At 37.6% G+C, this 21,426-nt stretch overlaps 1 protein-coding gene across 7 annotated transcripts in view; it reads left to right on the forward strand.

Moving 5' to 3' along the window:
* The window catches only part of EXOC6 (exocyst complex component 6), a 111,953-nt gene that overhangs the window by 63,687 nt on the left and 26,840 nt on the right, over positions 1-21,426 (forward strand). For 4 of the 7 annotated variants that reach the window (XM_063132873.1, XM_063132868.1, XM_063132869.1 and 1 more), the window contains exons 19-21: positions 4,450-4,479; positions 11,311-11,452; positions 17,704-17,777. In XM_063132873.1, the coding sequence (XP_062988943.1) occupies positions 4,450-4,479; positions 11,311-11,452; positions 17,704-17,777 (246 nt within the window). The remainder of the gene's footprint in view (positions 1-4,449; positions 4,480-11,310; positions 11,453-17,703; positions 17,778-21,426) is intronic. The other 3 variants (XM_063132870.1, XM_063132874.1, XM_063132875.1) reach the window with 1 other exon arrangement.

Below are 21,426 nucleotides of genomic sequence, written 5' to 3' on the forward strand. Positions count from 1 at the left end.
GTGCAACGTGGGTTACAATTAAGGAAGGGTCATAGGCAGAGCACTTATCAGCAGCTCCTAGTCAAATGCCAAGCTCCAGATTATACCACTTGCTTTCAGGTCAGCCTAAGGAAACAATTACAGTTTCAGACAACTGAAAGCAACTTCACTGTGCTGTATTTTACCTGTTTGCTATGAAGTCATGCAAGTAGTAAAATAAGAATGGTCTCTTATGAACAATACTGCATACAAAGTAACTAGTACACAACATAATAAGGCTTCTTGAGATTTTTTTAAAAAATGAATGATTACTACTTAACCTGTTTAACATTTCCAGGTGATTTTTTGTTTTTCTCTTTCTACCTCAAGAATGTGCATTAACCCCACTTTTGGGAAACATGGTGTAAAGTGGCTGTAATCTTATTAACACATTTTTATGTGTGTGGATCATTTGAAACTTTTTTACTTTTATTTTTTTATTCCACATTTAGTTGAGGATTTTTGTTTGTCTGCTTTTTTCAGGTCAAGCATTCCTTTGCCTGTTTTCAAACCAAGTATTCAAACATATGCCATTTTATGTTCTAGTCGTTAGTCTGGCAAATGAATTCTGTAGACTTCAATGAAAATTTTATTTCATTAAAGACATTCTATCCAATCTATAGGAGTATTTTAATTTTAAAAAGCCTTTTCTCTGTGATCCATTTCCTCTGGTATAACTTGTTTCATGTCTTGTGTGAAAGTGTTTTACACTAACTGTAGACAGTACCATGTTGAAGGATTTAAGTTAGGATTTTTTTTGAGATTCATTCCAAATATATAATTCTATGCTGTGCTCTGGCACACTGCATACATGTTCTGTTTCTTTGTTGTTTCTCATTTGGCTACATTCTAGCCAAATGGCACCTTAATCAGTTTAATTCTCTAAGGTCATGTCTGTACTAAGAGTTTCTGCAAGTCAGTGACTTTTTCAAGATACTTATTATGATATGTATTCTGACTTCAACCACAGCCAACCTGTAGGTTTTGTGCAGGGCCTCTGGCAGTGAAAGGAAAGGCTCTACATGGAATGTCACATGGTAGCTGAAGACCCTCTATGAGAGATGGAGTAGCAAGGCAAGATGCTAACCTACCATGGGTTATTGTGTTGTCTGAATGTAGCACATTTTCCACAGGGTGGCTTGTTAGCAATGCAGTGTGGTTTATTTTTCTCTAACAGGTCACCTTAAGAACCCATGGCTTGTTGTTGGGCTGTTCAGAATGGTTAACAAGCCACATTGCATGGCTAATAAGCATGAATGTGCTGTGTTCAGGCAACACAATAACCCACCCTGTGTGGAAAAAGCACTGCGTTTAGACAGCACGGTAACCCAAAGTTCAACAACTACCCAGACTGGGTGGGTTAGCATATTGTGTGAACCCAGCCAGAGCGGAGTAGGAGTAGGAGGAGAGGAATACTGGTCAGTTTTAGCTGGGTATTCATTGAAAGGCTTTGCCTGGATCTTCTTATAGAGCAGAATGATTTGGTAGAATGAACTGTGTCCCTTTAAATTGCAGATGGGGAATACTAGTTTTGCATCTTCCCTAGGTGAAGAAAACTAGCCCATTGGGGAAATGGTTTCATTCCAGCATGCCATATGATTTTCAATTTGAAGGGAATTTTCAAATGTAATCTGAGGTGCTGTGGTGTGCTTGGGGTATGAATACTTGAAAATATGGATGTGGCAAGGCTTTATTCTGGGAGAAGCAGGATTGGGATCCATATAGGGGCTTGGCTCACTGGGTCCATAAGAAGGCTTAGCTTGAGGGCTTGCCATTTGGTGGGTAGATAAAGGGGGGTGAACTCCATATCTGAGAGCAGGGAAAATCCATATCCACAGAAGGGTTTTAGTTTAGGACAAAAGGAAGTTGATTTCTAAAAGCAGGTTTCTTTCCGTCAGTCTCTCCCTCTCCCGCAGATACTGATGGAAGCCTGATTTGCAGACAAGCATCCACACTCAATGCAGCATTTTCCAAGCAGTTGCGGGTATGGGGAAAGCTTTCTTTGACAGCTGAGAGACAGAGACCGGGTGAAGCTGCCTTATATCGAATGAAACCATTAATCCATCTAGCTCAGTATTGTCTCCCATGACTATCTATGACCCTCCCAAGTTCTCAGGGGTCTCTCCCAGCACCTGCTTTCTGAGATCCTTCCAACTGGTAGTAAGAGGGGATTGGAAAAAAAATTGGGTGCCCAACTTGCATGAGTGGAAGGGCTTTTGGCAAGGCAAAGCCACTATTGGAGCCCAGCCCCAAGCCCCAGTATTGTTTTTGTTTACATGCCTATTTGTATATTCTATATGCCAGACTTTTAGCCAGGAAGTTTCACCTTTAAGATTAGAATTCCCCAGAAAGCAAGCCCATTACTATTGCATACTTGTTTATAATCCAGCAGATGCTTGATACAACTGAGAAACGTCATTTAAAAAAACAAAAAACAGTGATCAATGAAACTTACTTCAGCTAAAAGTTTTTAGCATTAGACTGTAAGTTCCTAGGCTGCATGGCTATAAGGAACTTCTTTAAAAATATATGGTACTCCTGGGAGGTGGAGTAGGCTTGATTTTTGTAGCTTCCTCTATCAACACAGTGACCTGGTTCACATGATACAACAGCCCACCATAACTTAATTTACCCATTGGGGCTGTTGTGTCATGCTGCATGTCTGCAGGTGCCATTTTTCTATGGTGCCCATGTGCACCTGGTTTGTAGTGTCATGTGAACCCAGGCGGTAGAGTTTGTTTGAGAGTTAGACAACCCTTAAATAATCGATGGCTTGTTTTAGGGCTATTTGAGGATTGTTTAACCCTCAAACAACCCTTGTTGCCTGGTTTTACACAACATTACAATTCACAGGTGCTTGGCATGATACGACAGCCCCTGTGGGTAAATCAACTCACAGTGGGCTATTGTGAAGTGCAGCTAGTTGTTGTTGTTTAATATAGGACAGGCTTCCCCAACCCTGCACCCTCCAGATGTTTGGAACTACAACTCTCATAATCCCCAGTCAGCAATGGGTCTTTTGGTTAGGGATTATGGGAGTTGTAGTCAAACACATCTAGATTGGGGAAAGGTGATATAGAACCTGACCAGTGTTACCGTAAGTTGACATGAAGTAGTCTCATAAAACAACAGATTTCAGAGAGGGGTCTTATTTCCCACCTTCATCCACTATCTCTCACTCTATATATATCATTTTAAAAATGTGGAAGGAAAGTGTCACTTTTTAACTTTTGACTACAGAGATGAAAGAATCAAATAACAAGCAATTTACATTGCTTACACTATATTAATAAGTAGACTGAGACGTTTTTGGTAATTTTTACAGTTACCGGAGAATATGTAGTTAAGTTTGTGCATTTATATAAGAATAATTTATCTTAGCAACTTTGTATTTAACTCTACAGTACATCTGCAGGCATCTATAAAGCTATGATTTATGGATATTCACAATAAAGGCAACTATCCATATGGTTTAAGGTGTCTACTCATAGCTACTGTGTTTTCCTACACATTTGCTCATATTTTCTTTGTCTGTGTTGCCATTTGACAGCAATAACATTGGTGTACTTTAAAAAAGAAAGTAAAAGGAAAAGGCTATGTTTTGTGTATGTACTGAAAATAAGCTTTTTTTTAAAAAAATGATCAGTTTCATGGATCAATGTATTTTAATTTAAGCATTGTTATTTTCTTTGGTTGAATACTTACAGATTACCCCTTAAGCATATTTTGGATAATGTAGCTAAATAACAGACTGGTGGTTGTGAGACAGCCCTTCCACCATGTATGAGCAGAAAGCACTTCTGTGTGCACCCAACCAAGGCATGATGCTCCTTCTGGTGGTAGCCCCTTGTACCGCATGTGGTCCTGCTCTGCAGGGCTCTGATATGGGGAGGGACACATTTTGGTGGCACAAACGTCTGTTGCTGGAAGGGGGAACTTAAAAGCCCCCAGGCATCAGTGGGAATCCATCTGTGGAGACTTGTGCCCATCTATAGAGCTCTGAAAATATCATGTTAATTGAATATGATCCCAAAAAATTCAGATGACATGTTTTCGGATAAATCTTTCCAGACAATCTTCTGGAAAATTATTTTTTATACTAATCCTGACTCTTACTTTAGCACTATGCTTTGTATTTTCTTCAATATTTTAGAATATTAGTTAATGCATTTAAATGTATATTCACTTGGTTTTTCAACTGCAAATCGAGGATTCATGGACTTCACCAAGCCTTCTATTCAATCAAGGCAGACCAAATTTATTTTAGTATTTTTGAACCATTCAGATCTTCAGGAAATAAAGCTTAATAGTAAGCATTATTATTTTCTCAAGGTTTCCCCCCCCTTCTGATTGCTACCGAAATGCAATTTGATGTTGAGAGTGCATTTTAATTTTTTTTTGTTTTGATTGCCTTACTGGTTTCCTTCTCAGAATAACAACAATGACCATGCAGCCATGTCGGTAAGTAGATGCAAGCTCAAGAAAAAGCATGCACGTGGAAAACTTTAACTATGAACTGCCTGCAGGCTTATTGCTTCAATACTGAGTGTGTTATTACAAAACCCTCTATTTGGTTTGATCTGACTTGCTACTAAGTTGTCTAGTTGCATGCAGAATCCAAGTTGAAGACTAACCTTGGTCTTTTTGGACATCAAGGCAGAAGGAACCTTTTAAAAGCTCATAGAAACATGATAGGGCATGCATTGCATCTGAAATGAGATCATTCAAAGGAGACCATAAGACCTCTTGGATTTGAGGTCAGGTGTCAAAATGCAACTATGGGATGTGCATACGAAATAAGGCTAAAATGGCCAGATAGTGGCTGAGAATAAAGAGCTGGTGAAAGTTTTAGTCTTTTTCAAAAACATACTTTTTGAAGTGAGGAGAATGTCTACACCCAAATGTATTTCTTAAAGATGATGGATTGCTTTAAAGGATTCATGCCCCGATTATTTTCAGGTCATCAACTTGTTTTAAGTAGTTTACTTTGGGCCAACACAAATATTTGCATTATAATGAAACAATTGCTACTTTTAAATACACTTGCAAATTAATAGAAAACATCCCTTTAAAAAAAGTTTTTTTTTTACATATATTGATGCAGATTGTGTTCTGCCCAACTCAATTTATTTTATCCAAATCACACTTGAATACAGTATTTTTGTATAATATTCAGCAATATCATCATTTAACAGAAAAAGAGGAGCCAGTGTACAATAAATAAATAAAATACAGTCACATTAGTATATTTAGAAAGGAAAGAATCAATTCATTCCTCTTCCTTTCCATTGTGGCATCCTATTTACTCAAGATCATAAACTGTCAAACAATTAACAGGAAAATAAATGCAAGATATTGTTGCAGACACACTTTGTACCTGAAGGGATGGATAACACAAAGGAATGTGCTGGCTGATAGCCACTACATAGTAAGAAACAAACCAGACTTTATAAAGCAAAGCAGTTAAAAATGGCTACATCTGGCATCCACAATTTTTGCAGTTCTCTCTTTATAACACATTGCTTCAGATCAGATATCATGATAAGTCATCTTTCTGGGAAAACCTAGCTTATTGGGATTGAGCAGCATGCTACTGCATGCTGCCCAATTGCTTTTGCTTGGCTCTTCCTGCAAGTGGGAGCAGCTAATCAAACCATAGACCCTCTGTCCATGTCTACTGTGATGTCTGAACCAGGGATTGTGGCTTGTCTCGCCCCAAACAAGCCAGAGTTATAAGCCAACCATGTTATATGACTCTGGCTTGTTTTGGGAGAGACAAGCCAGAATCCTGGGTTCAGACATCACAATAAAGCATGGATAGGGAGTCTATAGTTTATTGGCTCCTTCTGCCAGCAGGAGTGGCTAAGAGAGAGCGATCAGTCAGTATGCACCAGCATACTTGCTTGATCCCAATAAGCCAGGATACTCTGGAACTCTGGTTTATTGTGACATCTGAACTAGGCCGTTCTTTCATTTGCTGCCAAGGGCAGATCCACACATTACAATGATAACATAAGCACATTACATATTTGCACTATATACCAAATAACAGGGCATTTTTGAAGCACAAATGTATTTCAGTGCTTATTACTGAAGCTACAGCTAAGTACTCTTCTTTTTTAATTATCAAAATATTGATATGTGGACCTGGGAAATCTTATACCAACCAAAGAGTCTTTTTTGTTATATTTTAAATCAGAATATATATAGGATGGAAGAAATAAAATGAAACGTGATACCTTAATTTACTTCGAAACTGGTGGTTCTAGGTAGTTACTTCCATTGTTTGATTCTAGTTTTATTTAGTAGTTTATGCAAACCTGTTTTTTCCCTAGCTTTTAGTTTCTGATCGTTGTCAGTATGCAGAAAGAAAGAAAACGTGTGTTCTACACTTCTTGCACGGAACAAGTGGAAAATGCTTGCGTACATAGGTCAATCTGTAAAACAAAAAATACAGCCAATGAGGGGATGAGATTGAGGAAAGAGAGCATCCAACTTTCAGTTATAGTGTGTTGGTAGTCTTCTCACAAATTAAATTGGATGAGAAAGTGTTTTAGTGTGGTATTAACAGCATGAGGATCCCAGTTTTTTTTATCACTTCTTAGTCAATGTTAACACAATGAATTGAGTTCTTCAGTTGACATTTACCATGCAGAAGAAGTATTTGCAGCTTCCTTTCCCAGCATTTACTGAATATGCTTTATGAAAGAGGTATCCCAGCTGGGCATGTGTCCTTGGGTTCTGACTTATTGAGCCTCAACCCAAACTATATGGTTCCAGTTTATTCATCATGGATGTGTATCAGACCCCCTCAAAAAGCAGCTTGGGTGTATACCTTACAATAAAGAGCAAGGAAATATTGTTAAATCACAATCTCTTCTCATCACCAAGAAATTTGATGGTTTGTTCAACATTGCTGAAGAAGTCGATATATCAGAAATTGATCTCCAGATTTCCTGGCAGCTTTATCCTTTCCATAATTAGATGTTAAAACCAACTTGATTTGTGAAGAGCCAGTTGGTCTTATCTTTCAGAGCTGTTATCAGCTCTTGTAAGCCATTTGGTTTGCACTGGCCTTGCTAGGGATTTTGTTGTATGTGTTTGCTTTCACCTTGGAGTTCTTCAGAAATAAACATCCACAGATGCTTTAATTTAACGGTTTGTAATGGTTGTAGCAACACAAAGAAAGTGAACTACTGAGTTACAGTCTTCAAATCTTCTATAATCGGATTCTTGTGTGGTCCAGAACAGCTTTTAAAGTCTTTGACAATTCTGAAATGTTTTGGGATATACAATATCTTTTTCAAATGCAATATGAAAAAAATGTTGGAAAAATGAGATTTTAATGGAATGAAATAGGTCAAGGTGTGCCTGAAAACAGCCTTTTCAAGATTCGTTATATTCATTATGTATATTCATAAGCCATTCTTGCTGAAATCAAACCTTTATTCTTAAGATCAAAATCCTGCACAATGATCCTAAAGGCTGCCAGTATATTTGCCTACAGCGTGCTCATATATCACACCCTAATCATTTTATTAACCAGCAAAGCAGTTCTTGGTATTGGGATGTTAGTCTGATAACCTTAATTGCTTTTACAGAGGAGAACATGGCAAATATCTTAAGGCTGCCTTTTGAGCTAGTCTGTTTTGCTTAGTCACCATTGAGCACAATTGTAAATATAAGTTTAAATAATTGTTAGAGGTATTTTTTTATGAGAAAATGGATTTAGCTAGCGTTGACCAGACTAAGTTGTAATTCTTGCCATCACAAGAATACCCGATTTAACATGTGTACTTAAATATTTGTATTTGAATTACCTTTTTAATACATTTGAAAAGAGCTTCTGCTTAATGTGTGATTTAATATTGCTAAAGTAATTATGAAGCTGGACTTTCCAAGCTAACAGACAACTCTTGTTGTTCCCTGTTTGCCTGGGGGATTGTGGATTGTGTTTTATTGTTCCTGTGATTGGCAGTAAAAGCCTTATTTCACAGCTTGCAGCGAAGAGCTATTGGATAAAAGGTAGTGGCACTCTGCGAGCTATATTCAAAAACTGTCAATCAAAAGCCCACGTAGGCTACTTAGAGAAAGGGGTTTCTTACTGATTCTTCCAAATGTCGTCTCATGCTGTCCTTGATTGGCACAGCCTGGCAGGGAGGATGGATGAATCTGTCACCGGCTGGTTAATTGTGTTGCTGGTCTCAGTCTGACATCAGGTCTTTGACTCTTAAGTGGCTCAATACAAAACAAATTAGGAGATTGTAGTCATATTTCTCATTCTATATGCTTTGACTTTGTTGAATGCAGTCCATAAATCATATTGACTGACACCCTACTGAATGATGAAAGCTGCTTTTGAGACAGCTAGCATGGGTCTAGAAAGCAGCACCGTGAAGGTGCCATGGAAGGATGCATATGGTTGACCCTTAGGGAATTTCCAAGGGGCCAAATGTCTCTTTACAGCAATTGTTCTTAAAAGAAAAGCTTTGGATACTACAGAAAGGATTTAACATGTCAGCAGATTCTCTTTTTCAAGCTCCTTTGAAATATAAGGCGTTTGTCTAAGCATTTTCTCTTTTTACAAACGTATTTTTCAGCAGATGTGAGGGTGGGTATAATGTAGGTGCCTTATCTTCTAGCAGGTGTTATTTTTATGTAAAAGAATCCTTCTTTCTTGAACTTTGGAGTTGTGGAATAAAAAATATGGATGGGTACAGTTAACTAATAAAAGCAGAGTTGTTGGTAGTTGTGGGGTAGTAATATTAACTGTAAGGAAATTAAATAAAACTTTTTACTTTCCCCCTAGTTAAATGTGTTTCATTGATGTAGCAACATCAAACAATGATCCTCTGCTGATTATTAAGGGTTATTTTGGAAGCAACTGAATACCTTTCATTCAAAATCAAAATGATGTTTATAGGCTCGTACATGCCCTTTATAAAAAATGTATTATTGAAAAGAAATTGAAAACAATGGTAACAAAAGGTGCTGGAAATTAACTATGAAGTATAAATAAATTGTTTAATATGAATTTCAACTTATTAAACAAATTCCTATTCCCAGTTTAATGCATTTTCAACTTGGAAGACCTGTATTTTGCAAAGTGTATACACGAGCAATATATAAATTGAGCAGTAAAACAATATCAGGTGCCTAAGATGTACAGTGGACCCTCAAGCATTTAGACTTGCTACTTTCTTGTAGTCTAAAATGAAAACCTAGTGATTTCAAATAGTTATGTGCTTTTCCCCTCTTCTGCTTTTCTTTGACTGTGCCATGAGAGCAATAAGCCTGTAGTCCGAGTGCATAGTTTAAATTTCTTTTTAGGGTGTTAGCATTTGTCTATCATAATAACAAGCATTTGATATTTTTTTTATGAAATCTAACTTTAAAAAAACACACACAGAAATTCTCTCTCATATCATGTATTGTAATCATTTCCTTGTGCTCCAGTACTATTTATATGCCAGTTTTAAAGAACTGAATATATAGCTTTAATGAGAAACATGAAATGACATATTGTATAGAAATATAGTACATAACATATTTGTATACAGCATTAAATTGGACGTTAATTTTTTTTGGAACTTGATTACTTATTAATGCGCTTATTCTTATTACATTATCATGGCACCAAAAATATATGTAAAATAGGACATGGAGCTGATGTGATGGAGCACTACATTAAACCAAAATGCAGTTGTTCCATTAAATCAAAATGACATTTCCATTATGTATCTTAAATCTGGTACATCATAATTGAATTAAACCCATTGATTCTTCTCTTCTCTCCCCCCCTTCCCTCCATTTTCCCATTCATATTGATATTGCTCTATTTGTGCAATATAATTGCATGTGTCCCAGTGTAATTACCACACGGCGCTCAGCAGATGTTTAAGCATGCCGTGTGTGTGTATATATATATGTTCATTTCTTTTTTGTTGATAGTTTGTTCGTTCAAATATGTTAGTTTCAGATAACTGTTTCAGTTTTACATCTCCACCAAAGAGAGATGTGTTTAATAGAATAGGTCTATAGATGCTGCTTAAAATTCCAGAAATATGAACAGAATATGTACTGTGGTACCCCAGTATCAATACAAACAAGAAACGGTTAAGAAGAATTTCACAAGGGTGTCTGTTTTATGCTTTGCTTCTAACAGTAGCAGAATTCATGTAAATGCTATGTAGATAACCTGCCCCAAATGGCCACCAACTTTGTTAGGTTAATCTATGTGTTACAGACTGAGGAAGCTTTTTATCTTCTTCTAGCTATTAACATTTCTCTCCTTCTAAAGCCTTATATTTAGTATGTCATATATATATATATATATATATCAATTGACATGTTGTGATTCCTAAATAAAACACTCTTACAGTACATCCTGTGCATGTTTACTCAGAAGTAAATCCAACTATGTTCAATGGGGCTTACTCTCAGGTAAGGATTGTAGCTTAAGGACTTCAATCCAATGTATGCTTACTTTGTATTAAGGCCTATTGAACACAGTTTATTTCCAAGTAAACAAGAACAAGATGCACTATAATGTTTAAACTCATGAATAAGCTACATTTTAAAGCAAAACATATCTAGACGTTAAGTACTCTTTTAGATTAGGTTTGAATTAATACTTTGGCTGTGACCTTACTTGGAAATAATTTCCAGTAAAATTAGTGAAATTTGGTTCCCTGGAAATGTGTAGAAGATGTAGTATTATGTTGCAGCTAGATTTGAATGACTTTTATTAGTCACTGGCAATGACACTGACGCTATAATTTGGTGTGCAAATGTATGTCTTGCACATTTCTGTATATTTTGAACAGTAGAGGGCTGCATGTCACTTTGTAAATAACTGATTTTTAGAATTATTCTCCCATATATGGAGAAGATAGGAAAGGAGGGGAGAATTTGAATGTTCAAAAATTGTAGCTGTCCAAGATGTCCATGTTAATGATACCCCATAAAAGGCAAATGTAAAGCTGTTTTCTGATGTGTGGTGCTGAATGTACCATGTCAGTTTCACTTGTATTTGTACTATATTCATATATATTACAAAATGAACATATCTTTATTATATGTTGTCTATTTCCTATTAGCAAATACTCAGGTATTGGACCAAGTGTCTAAAGGAAACTGCTATTCTAAAACAAACATAACATTTTAACTGCATAACAGGAACATTAAGCATTCTTTGTCTATTTGTTTTGAGCTTAATAAAAACTGCCCATTCTGAAAATGCAAACTTACTTATTCTTACAACTTGTTACTTTGTTTGTTTCTTTTAAATAGGGAAAAGTGGCCCAGACTGCTTGTATGTCAGCCTGCCAGCACCTGTCAACCTCCCTGACGCAGATGCTATTGGATAATGAATTAAGGCAAATAAGCATGGGAGCCATTCAGCAGTTTAACTTAGATGTCATACAGTGTGAATGTAAGTATGAGACTCTGAATATTATGCTACATAGGAGGGAGTCACTTTTGTCTAGGAGGGTGCCTGTGGATATCCAGCCTATGCACATTATTAGAATGAATACATTTGGAGACTAGAAATAGATGGGTTCTGTCTATCTGCCCTTTCTGTTGTTCAAGGTATCATAGCTTATGGATTTATTTATTTATTACATTTATATCCCGCCTTTTTTCCTCCAAGGAACCCAAGGCGGTGTACATAATCCTCCTCTTCTCCATGTTATCCTCACAACAACCCTGTGAGGTAGGTTGGGCTGAGAGTATGTGACTGGCCCAAAGTCACCCAGTGTGTTTCCATGGCCGAGTGGGGACTAGAACCTGAATCTCCCGACTCCCAGTCCAACACCTTAGCTTCTACACCACACTGGCTCCACACTAGATGGAGGGTGGAATCTAACTAAGTCATTCTGCTAATGGAACTGCACTTTCTCCTTCCCCTGCAGCCCCCTACACACACTCAAAACTTTGGGGAGTCTTCCGGAGCAGTTTTTCATGGGGTACAGCGGGATACAGGGAGGAGGCAAGGAGAGGACCGTCCCATTGTGCAAGCAGCCTTCCAGTCGCCTGACCTTGGATTCCACTCTAGATGTTTCTATTTTGGAACAAGAAGGAGTAGTGAGAACGTTTGAAACTGTTTATCACCCTGAATAACTTTTGCGCCGAGGTGTGTTTTGCTTGTGTGCTGCTGGCAGAGCGTCACAGGTTCTGACAGTTTATAGCCATTGGCAATGTTCTTCTCTAAGTGTTTAATTGCTAGCACAGAAAGTATGCAGGATAATTTGCTTAAGGGTAGGGATGTACAGATGTTGTTAGATCTGTGTTCTGCAGATTGTCAGGCACCTTTTGTTCCGTCATCTGCTCACTGATGGAATCAGATTTTTTAACACCAGAATTTATTCATTCTTGGAAAAAGCTGATCTGCTGTGCAGAATCCTCAGGTCAAATATATAGAAACCTGGGCTCATTTGAATCTGTTGTGGATTTCTCCCACATCCCTACTTTAGGGTATATGACTTGATAAAGTTAAGCAAGTGAGGGGTGTTTTACTTGCAACTTATTTTTAATTCATTAGTATTTGTCTTTCAGAAACTATCCTAGGGATTTCTCCCCCAATAGAACTGTGAAGGAGCCAGTTGAAAGCCCTTAACTTTGTAAAAGAATTCAGATACTCCGAAGTTTAATTCTTTTCCTGTTAAACTCAATAAAATGCCTAATAAAAGAAATACTTTTTGTTAAAACTGTTGACATTGAATTTTGTTTTGTCTCCCTCTGCTGGTAATTTAATCATTATACTAAAGGAAAGTTGTGATATTTTTGACTATTTTCGGATTTATACGAGAATCTGAAAAAGTGAAATAGTTCAACTGGTTTGACAGAAATGGATCTGTTGTTCCCAGATGAGTTTGAAGGAATTCTCCTTAAGTTACTTGCTATTGGGAATTGCATAAATATAACCAGGCATACAATGGCCTGCACTCTAACTTATAATACTTCTCCATGTATTCAAAGGCAGAAACCTGACATCTAATCTTTATTCACATGAGATTTAGAAGACATTTTATAAGTAATATAATAACCTGAGCTCATGATCACTTTGTAGCCCAGAAATTCCTAATACCGTGGCCTATATCAATTTTAAGTTTCAGGGAAGCTTACATACAGCCCAATCCTGTTCATGATACTCAGAGGTATGTCCACTAGGTTCAATGTGAATTAGTGAATCCTCACTAAATACGTCTAGGATTGCACAGGGGCTTAATATTAGGAAGAATTTCTTAATGACTACAGCAATTTGGCTATGTAATCTCAGTTCTTTGAGGGTTCAAACCAGGGCTGCATACTAAATGGTTAAAATGCCTCTCCTGTTACCGTCACTAACAAACTTAGTGCTAAAATATGCTGGTATTTGGGGTATTTTGCCTCCCCCCACACACACTTTGCCTCTGGTCCTGCCCATTTTTGCCTTTGACCCCACCCACCACATGGAATGAGGCCCCTAAGAGCTTCTCTGAAATGGAATTCAGCCCTCGGATTGAAAGAAGTTCTGCATCCCCTTTTTAAACAACCAATTAGGCGTCTCCATTTCAGCTAACACAACTTTATTTATTTATTATATTTCTATACCACCCAATAGCTGAACCTCCCTGGGCAGTTTGCAACAATTAAAACCATAAAATACAACATGACAAAATACAATATGTATAACAATTTAAGTGTTGAAAGCAGCAATATAAAATAGAAATAAAAACCAAAATAAAACTGAAATTGGGGTGTCACAATGGAAAAGGCTCTTTTCTTAGTGGCCCCCCACCTCACTTCCTTTGGTGGTGGTGGTCTTCTGGAGAAGGTCTACTGAAGACAAGTTGCAGTAAAGTCAACTCTCTGCCTCACATAATACTGTGCCCTTAAATTATTGTATTAATAGCTGATTATATTAAGTTTTCCTTTTGTCTTTTCCCCTCTGATGTTTTCTTTATGAAGTTAGATATATTTAAAAAATATGTTGGATGGGCATCTATTGGAGCTACTTTGGATACAGGATATCCTGTCTGGCAGTTGCTCTGGGATAGATCATAGAATCATAGAATAGTAGAGTTGGAAGGGCCTATAAGGCCATCGAGTCCAACCCCCGCCCCCCCCCCCGGCTCAATGCATGCATTTGAGCTCCTTCCAACCTTCTAATTCTCAAATCATTTTTGTGGAATCTACTGTTTCTCCCAACTAAAAAAAAAAGATGGCATGCCATGACTCTCTAGAATATTGGCACCTATGCGGCAGGGTCTTGCTATTTACTGTTTTACTCTGTACAGCACCATGTACATTGATGGTGCTATATAAATAAATAAATAAATAAATAATAATAATAATAATAATAATAATAATAATAATAATAATAACATATTTAGAAAAACGAGTTAATGCAGATTAGGACTCTATTGTAAAGTGTTTGTGTGTATATATATATGTTTCTCTATAGCAGTTGTCTCTATGAATATGTTTAGGATGATTTTAAAAAGGAAAATGGCTCTTCCTACTAGCATGACCAGCTAAACAAACCAGAAATGGCTTGTTTAGCATGTTGCCTGAACCCAGTATCTCAGCTTGTTTCTCCCTTTAAAGGCCAGGCTTATGAATCCAGGATGCTAAACAAAGCCATTTCTGGTTTCTTGAACCAGTTGCGCTAGCAGGAGGAGCCAAGCAAATAGGCTGCGTGCAACATCATGCAGCTCATTCACATTAAGCCAGCATTTTCCAGAATCCTGGCTTACCTTTCAGTGCGAACATGGCCACTGACTTTTTACAAATGCGTTTGAAATAAGGACAAATTTTCTTAAAGGTCAGGTTTTCTTAAAGGTCAGCATATGTGAGATCATTTGTAATTTGTGCTGTTTCCTGAATAATTGAGCTCCAACACATGCAGTCTTGCTTTACTGGTGTGCTATACCTATAAAATGAAATCCTAGAATGTGCTGAATCTGCTTTTTCTGACATTTCTTTCATAAGCTCTGTGAAGGGCACATTCCAGGGATCACTGTGCCGGATGTGATTTATGTTCTTACTTACCACCCTCCCACAACTCTCCCCTGCCCCTTCGGTTGATTGTTTAGGATTAATGGCTGTGCCTATTACATTAGTACTTTGTATAAAAATAACACAAAAATAGCAAATATCTTGCTACTATATGTGATTGGATGATATATATAAAGAGGAAATTGCCATGTACCAGGATGTAACTTAAGGTTTGCAGAAACCTTTCTGAATCTTTAATTTAGTTTCAGAATTATAGCTGTCTTTTCATTTCATCATTATATACTAGTGAAATGACCATCAAGATGACTGGTTGAAAAAGGCCATGATGAAATGTGAAGTATTTTTTAAAAATATTAACACACTATTTTTAAATTTTTGTATGTTAAGATTTTATATTATACATTTTGTATTGTAATTTTTGTGAACCGCTCAGAGCGGTTTTGCTATTGGGCAATATAAAAATGAAATAAATGAATGAATGAGTGGAATTGCAAATCCAGGACAGAAGCCTTTAGAACTAGATTGGGTAAAGCTGACACTTCAGTGGATTTTGTTATGTATAGCAGTGGCTTAAAACTGTCTCCCTGAAATCCTTGAGGTTCTTCCTTGTAAGGACCAGAAATGTTAGAACAGCTCCAATGAAAGGCAGCTTGTGCACTGTTATCAGTCCTTCTTGCATCCACAGAAGAATTTTGGATCTATTCTACATTGCACTCTCAGTTCACATGGGATTGATGCTAAGGCCTGGCCAGTTACCAGCATGCCATGTAAACTGAATGACCCCATTCAGACAACACTCTAAGCCATAGTGGTTAAGCATTTTGAGCTAAACAGTATGGCTTGGCATGTCATGTGAATCATGACTTACCATGTTGTGTGACCATTCCTAACCATGGTGGCTACATAACCATGATTTAAACATGCTCACCAACCATTTGCTGCAAAAGGGCTAGTGGCCTAACCATGGCTTAGTATGTTGTCTGAACAGGCCCACTGTGGCGCTGAATGGGGTATATCATCTGGTGTCCTCTGCAACATACCTTGTTTTTGTGGCTGGTATGCCAGGCCTTCTTAGCAGACAAGACAGTGTGGAAAAGGGTCCCTGAAGGTAGAATGATTTGAAAACTACTGGTGTTTGGTGTACCATAATGATTTATAGAGCTACTCCTGCAATGTGGATGCAATTTTTATTTAAACGCATAGCAGCTTTTGATTTTCAGGTGCTCAAGGTGACTTATAAATCATGTGCTGGAGCACTTGATATTTATATTTTAAAATTAATACTCATTTTGCTACTGCACTAGTATAGCTTCACCATTCTGATTTGCCAAATTGCAATTGTGTACGGAAGCACCACCCCAGGAGTTTGGCCATGCTAGAGCATGCAATATTGCATTAGTGCAACAGACTTTGCACCAGATTCTGTTTTGTGTCTTTTGCCTTGCAAATCAAGGGTGGGCAACTTGTGGCTCTCCAGATGTTTTGGCCTACAACTCATAGAATCATAGTTCATTATCTAGTAAACATTAGTAATCAATATATGTTACCAGAAGCTGTAACAGCAAAGTAATGGATTCTCTACTTGCTCTGTGGGGAAGTAGATGATTGATTAAATAATGCTTTATCTACTTTACTGAAGTTTCCTCCTGGTCAGTTGAACTGCAGGTCAGCTGAAGATTTTGTGGTATTGGCATAGAGTTTGATTTCCATGCCATTTCATAAGAATACAAGAAGAGAATACATTTCATTCATTTCTAACTTTTCTAACTTTTCAATACCGCCCAATAGCTGAAGCTCTCTGGGCACTTTTAAAAACCATTAAAAATACATTATACAAAGCGTAAAAACATTTACAGAAAAACATGTAAGCAAACAGCACACACACAGGCAACATAAATCTAAAACAATTTCAAACATAGTGACTGAGAAGAATCAGATAAAAGCATCAAACCACAATACCAAGTACAATAATAAAATACAGAAAGCACAATCACATAATATAAAAGCAGCAGAAAATAACCACCCTTACATTTCAAACCAGAAACTTCACATAGCACCAGAATAAAACTCTAAACAATATAGTAATAAAGAATAAAACAATAAACAATATTTATTCAAATGTGGCAAGCCATGTTTGAAACTTAAGAATTGCAAATGTAGCTTGATAAATTCTGTTTATATTGTTCAAAGGAAGAAAGTAGTGCTTGAAAAGATTGTTGCTAAGAGTTCCAGTATTTTGGAAACTACATTTTTTTAATTTCATGCGTATAAATTAATAATAGATGCATGGTGTGTGCTTCAGCCTTCCCTTTTGAGCATTTGGACATTTAAAAGAGTGGAATTCTGGTACCAAAAACTTATGACATGAACCCACATCCCATCTCTGTTTTGACTCTATTGCTTAGATCTTTCTACCTGTTGTATTCCCTCCCGCCTAATGTAATTTTTGTATGGTTTTATTTTTAGGCTAGATAGAGGTAAGATTTTTATAGAGTACATGTTACAATGAACAAAATGTTGGAAAGTATTCCAATACTTTGTGCCATTAAAATCTTTCTAGATCATTGCTCTTAAAGTGGTTGTTTCCTAGTGTTTGATAATGATAATGCAAATAACACTGATTTTGGACTTTGGATAAAAATAAAATCTACCTTTCTTTCTTTTCTTTTTTTTACTTTACAGTGTTCGCCAGTTCTGAGCCTGTGCCTGGATTCCATGGAGAAACTTTACAATTAGCATTCATCGATCTCAGACAAGTGAGACACTTTTTATGTGCCTATTAATTGTTGCATTTTAATGAATGCCGAGTCTTTGATTCATAGGTTGGGGTCCAAACAACCCTGTATACGAGCAGGAGGCACTAATGTACGACCACAAGAGGTTTTTGATCTGCTTTCCTTGATGCATTGTATGCTGCTCTGGAGGGTTCCCAATCCTCAGAGTGACTGGGGGCGGGGAGAAAGGAGAGCTAGAATATAAGAAGTGTCATGCGGGATCAAACAGAGGTCCATCTAGTCCAGCACTCTGTTCACACAGTGGCCAACCAGCTATCGGCCAGGGACCAAGAAGACAGGACACCCTCTCACTCATGTCCTCCAGCAACTGGTGCATACAGGCTTACTTCCTCGAATACTGGAGATAGCACACAACGATCAGGGCTATTAGTCATTGATAGCCTTGTCCTCCAGGAGTTTATCCAAGCCCCTTTTAAAGCCATTCAAATTGGTGGCCATCACTTGTGGTAGTGAGTTCCATAATTTAACTATGCGCTGTGTGAAGAAGTACTTCCTTTTATTTGCCCTGCATCTCCCACCAATCAGCTATATGGGATGACTGTGAGTCATCCCATATAGGGAGAAAATCCATTGGGAGAAAATTTTTAGCTGTTTAAAACAAGGAAACATTGCACAAAATCCAGGAAGACACCTAATGATTGGTGGTTGGAGGAAAGAGCTTATGGCCACAGGAAAGGGGTGGGGGGAACTCTGTAGGGTCAGATTGGAGTACCCAGAGATCTGGATTTGGATCCGGTGGATCCGGGCCTGATTTTCTGCACTCCTCAGCGAAGTCTTCAATATTACTCTAATTACACTGTTGAAGTGTCAGTCATTTTGTTGAGAGGTCCCTGGCATTGTTGAAGACATCGAGGTAGAAAGTGAAATGTAACCATGGCCTTCTTTTGGTTATGAATATAAATATAACAGCTACATGATATGCTTCAGGTTCCATCTGAAACAGTTATTTCTATCTCTGTATTCCAGTCTCAGTTGGATGTAGTATTATTTGTACATTGTCTTTACAAATTTCTGTAGAAAACCTGTGGGTTTTTTCTGAGCAGCTGATTCATTTTCCTTATGCAGTTGCTGACTTTGCTTTGCTATGTTCAGTCTAACACAGTCTACCATAGAAAAGCAGGCTTCATGGAGGAAGATTATATTCTTTCATAGTGTTTGAATATATCCCAAAGTTGGTCTTGGCAAATAGATTACGCCAGCCTTCCCCAACCTATTGTCCTCCAGATATGTTGGACTACACCATTCATCATCCTCAGCCACCAATAGACACTATGGACTTTGTAGTCTAACACATCTGGAAGGAGCCAGTTGAGGAAAGCTGAATTACACAGCTAATTTGTCCTCTTTTTATTATTTTGAATATATTGCAGATTGGTTTTTCGTCTCACTTCGTCATACCAGTTTTTTTAAAAAAATCTTGAACAGGGTTTTTTTTTGCTTTCCTTTATTAATTTTTCATTTAAATGCTACTATATAATGTATGCTGATATAATTAATGAGTATCTCACTGCATGTTTCTGTGTAATGTTATATGGATATGATAGGTGGAAAGAAAGTTCAAGTGATGATTTTGATGCGATCTTATAATGATCTTATAATGATTTTGATGCTCTGTTTATTTATTTATTACATTTTTATACTGACCAATAGCTGAGGCTTGCTGGGCAGTTCACAACCAAGCTAGACTTAACATACACCAGCATTAAAAACAGCCTTATATTAGAATATAATCTTCCTTTTTTAAAAAAGTGAAAATGGAAATAATATTTGAGGATATTTGTTTATGTTAGGGCTAGGGATATAAGAATTTCCTTAAATCTGTTCCACCTATATTTCGTTGTTGACAGGTGTCTTTTGTTCTGGCATTTGCACATTGACAAAATCAGAGTCTTTAAACAGAATTTAGTTCTACTTGCGCTAATTTGCATTCGTGCTAATGTGTACTTGTGCAAATCCGTAAATGTACATTAGTTAATATGGATTAGTGCTAATGTGCATTAGTTCAAATACCTCCAGAAGTGAAAAAGTGGTCCGCAATTTCAAGCCAGTCCACTGCAGAATCTGCAGGTTGGCTTCTTGGGAATCTGAACTCCTATGAATCCATTACGGATGCCTTGGATATCCATGATTAGGGTCCTATGAAGAGAGCTTTGGCTATTGGGTGGTATAAAAATGTAATAAATAAATAAATAAATAATACGAGGGCCAGCAGAAGGAACTTGCAGAAAATCTGAGATGTCCTTAGTACAGATACACCTTACGTTTTCTCTCACATTATAGAAGTACTATTTTTTATTATTAGTCACTTTTATATAGCTAGTCCATCAATGATTTCACAATATTTGCCTAGGGTGACCATGTGTCCTCTTTTATAGAAAACAGTCTTCTTTTTGAAGGTCTGCCAGAAGACTGTCCTCTGTTTGAAGGACTGTCCTGTTCCAATCCATTTTAAGAACGATTGACCATCCACAGTTAGTACCCGGACAGCAGACTAGGCAGGCAGGCATGCAGGCCACCTGGTCACAGTCTTCTGTACCTTGGTGACATTTATGATATTTCTACTTAAATTGTAATAAATATTTCTAAATTCGCATCTATTCATATAAATTATCTCATGTGCATTTTATGCACATTCGTGCCTTCTTCTTTGTATTCTTTTTCATGCATGCCCTCTTTTTTTGACGATCCATAAATGGCCACTGTAGATCAGAGGTGGGCAACTAGTAATCTCATAGAGTCATAGAATAGTAGAGTTGGAAGGGGCCTATAAAGCCATCGAGTCCAACCCCCCACTTGATACAGGAATCCACCCTAAAGCATCCCTGACAGATGCTTGTCCAGCTGCCTCTTGAATCTCTCTAGTGTGGAAGAGCCCACAACTTCCCTAGGTAACTGGTTCCATTGTCATACTGCTCTAACAGTCAGGAAGTTTTTTCTGATGTCCAGCCAGAATCTGGCTTCCTGTAACTTGAGCCCATTATTCCATGTCCTGCAGTCATGTGGCCCTCAAGTTGATTTTAAAAGCCTTCTACAAGCAATCAGTTCAGTCCTCTGGCAAAAGAGCCGCCTGCCCCTTCTCTGTCAGCCCTGTGGGCGGGGGGGGGGGGGGTGAGCAGGAGAGAGAAAGGGGGGTGTAGCAGAGAAAGAAAAGAGGATGGCCCAACTGACTTTTGGCTCTAACCTCACCAACCTTCAGTCTTACCCACCACTGGCATGAACCCCCCCCCCACAGTTTATCCCCTAGGGACCATGGCCCTTGACAGAAAAAAAAGTTCTTCACCGCTGGGCTAGATCGTTTTCACATCTACTTTGGGAGGTAGATTGTGATTATAAAGCACAGTTCACATATGGAGACGTTGGGGTGGATTGTTTCTGTCCTAAGTATGGCATAATTTTTTCAATGTATCTGCTGTTTAGATATTAGATATCAAAAATATAGTGCATTCTAGATATTTGTGTATTAAATATTTTCATACAACTAATTTCATTTATTTTACTGTGCTTTTGGATGCAAAATTCGTGTAATAGAAGTCCTTTTTCTATTTTCTTCCGTCTCTACTAGCAGCTCATCATGGTGACATAAATCCTTATAAAGAGCGACGTTTAGCTT

The sequence above is a fragment of the Elgaria multicarinata genome, chromosome 8 (assembly GCF_023053635.1).
Source record: "Elgaria multicarinata webbii isolate HBS135686 ecotype San Diego chromosome 8, rElgMul1.1.pri, whole genome shotgun sequence".
Taxonomy (NCBI): Eukaryota; Metazoa; Chordata; class Lepidosauria; order Squamata; family Anguidae; genus Elgaria; species Elgaria multicarinata.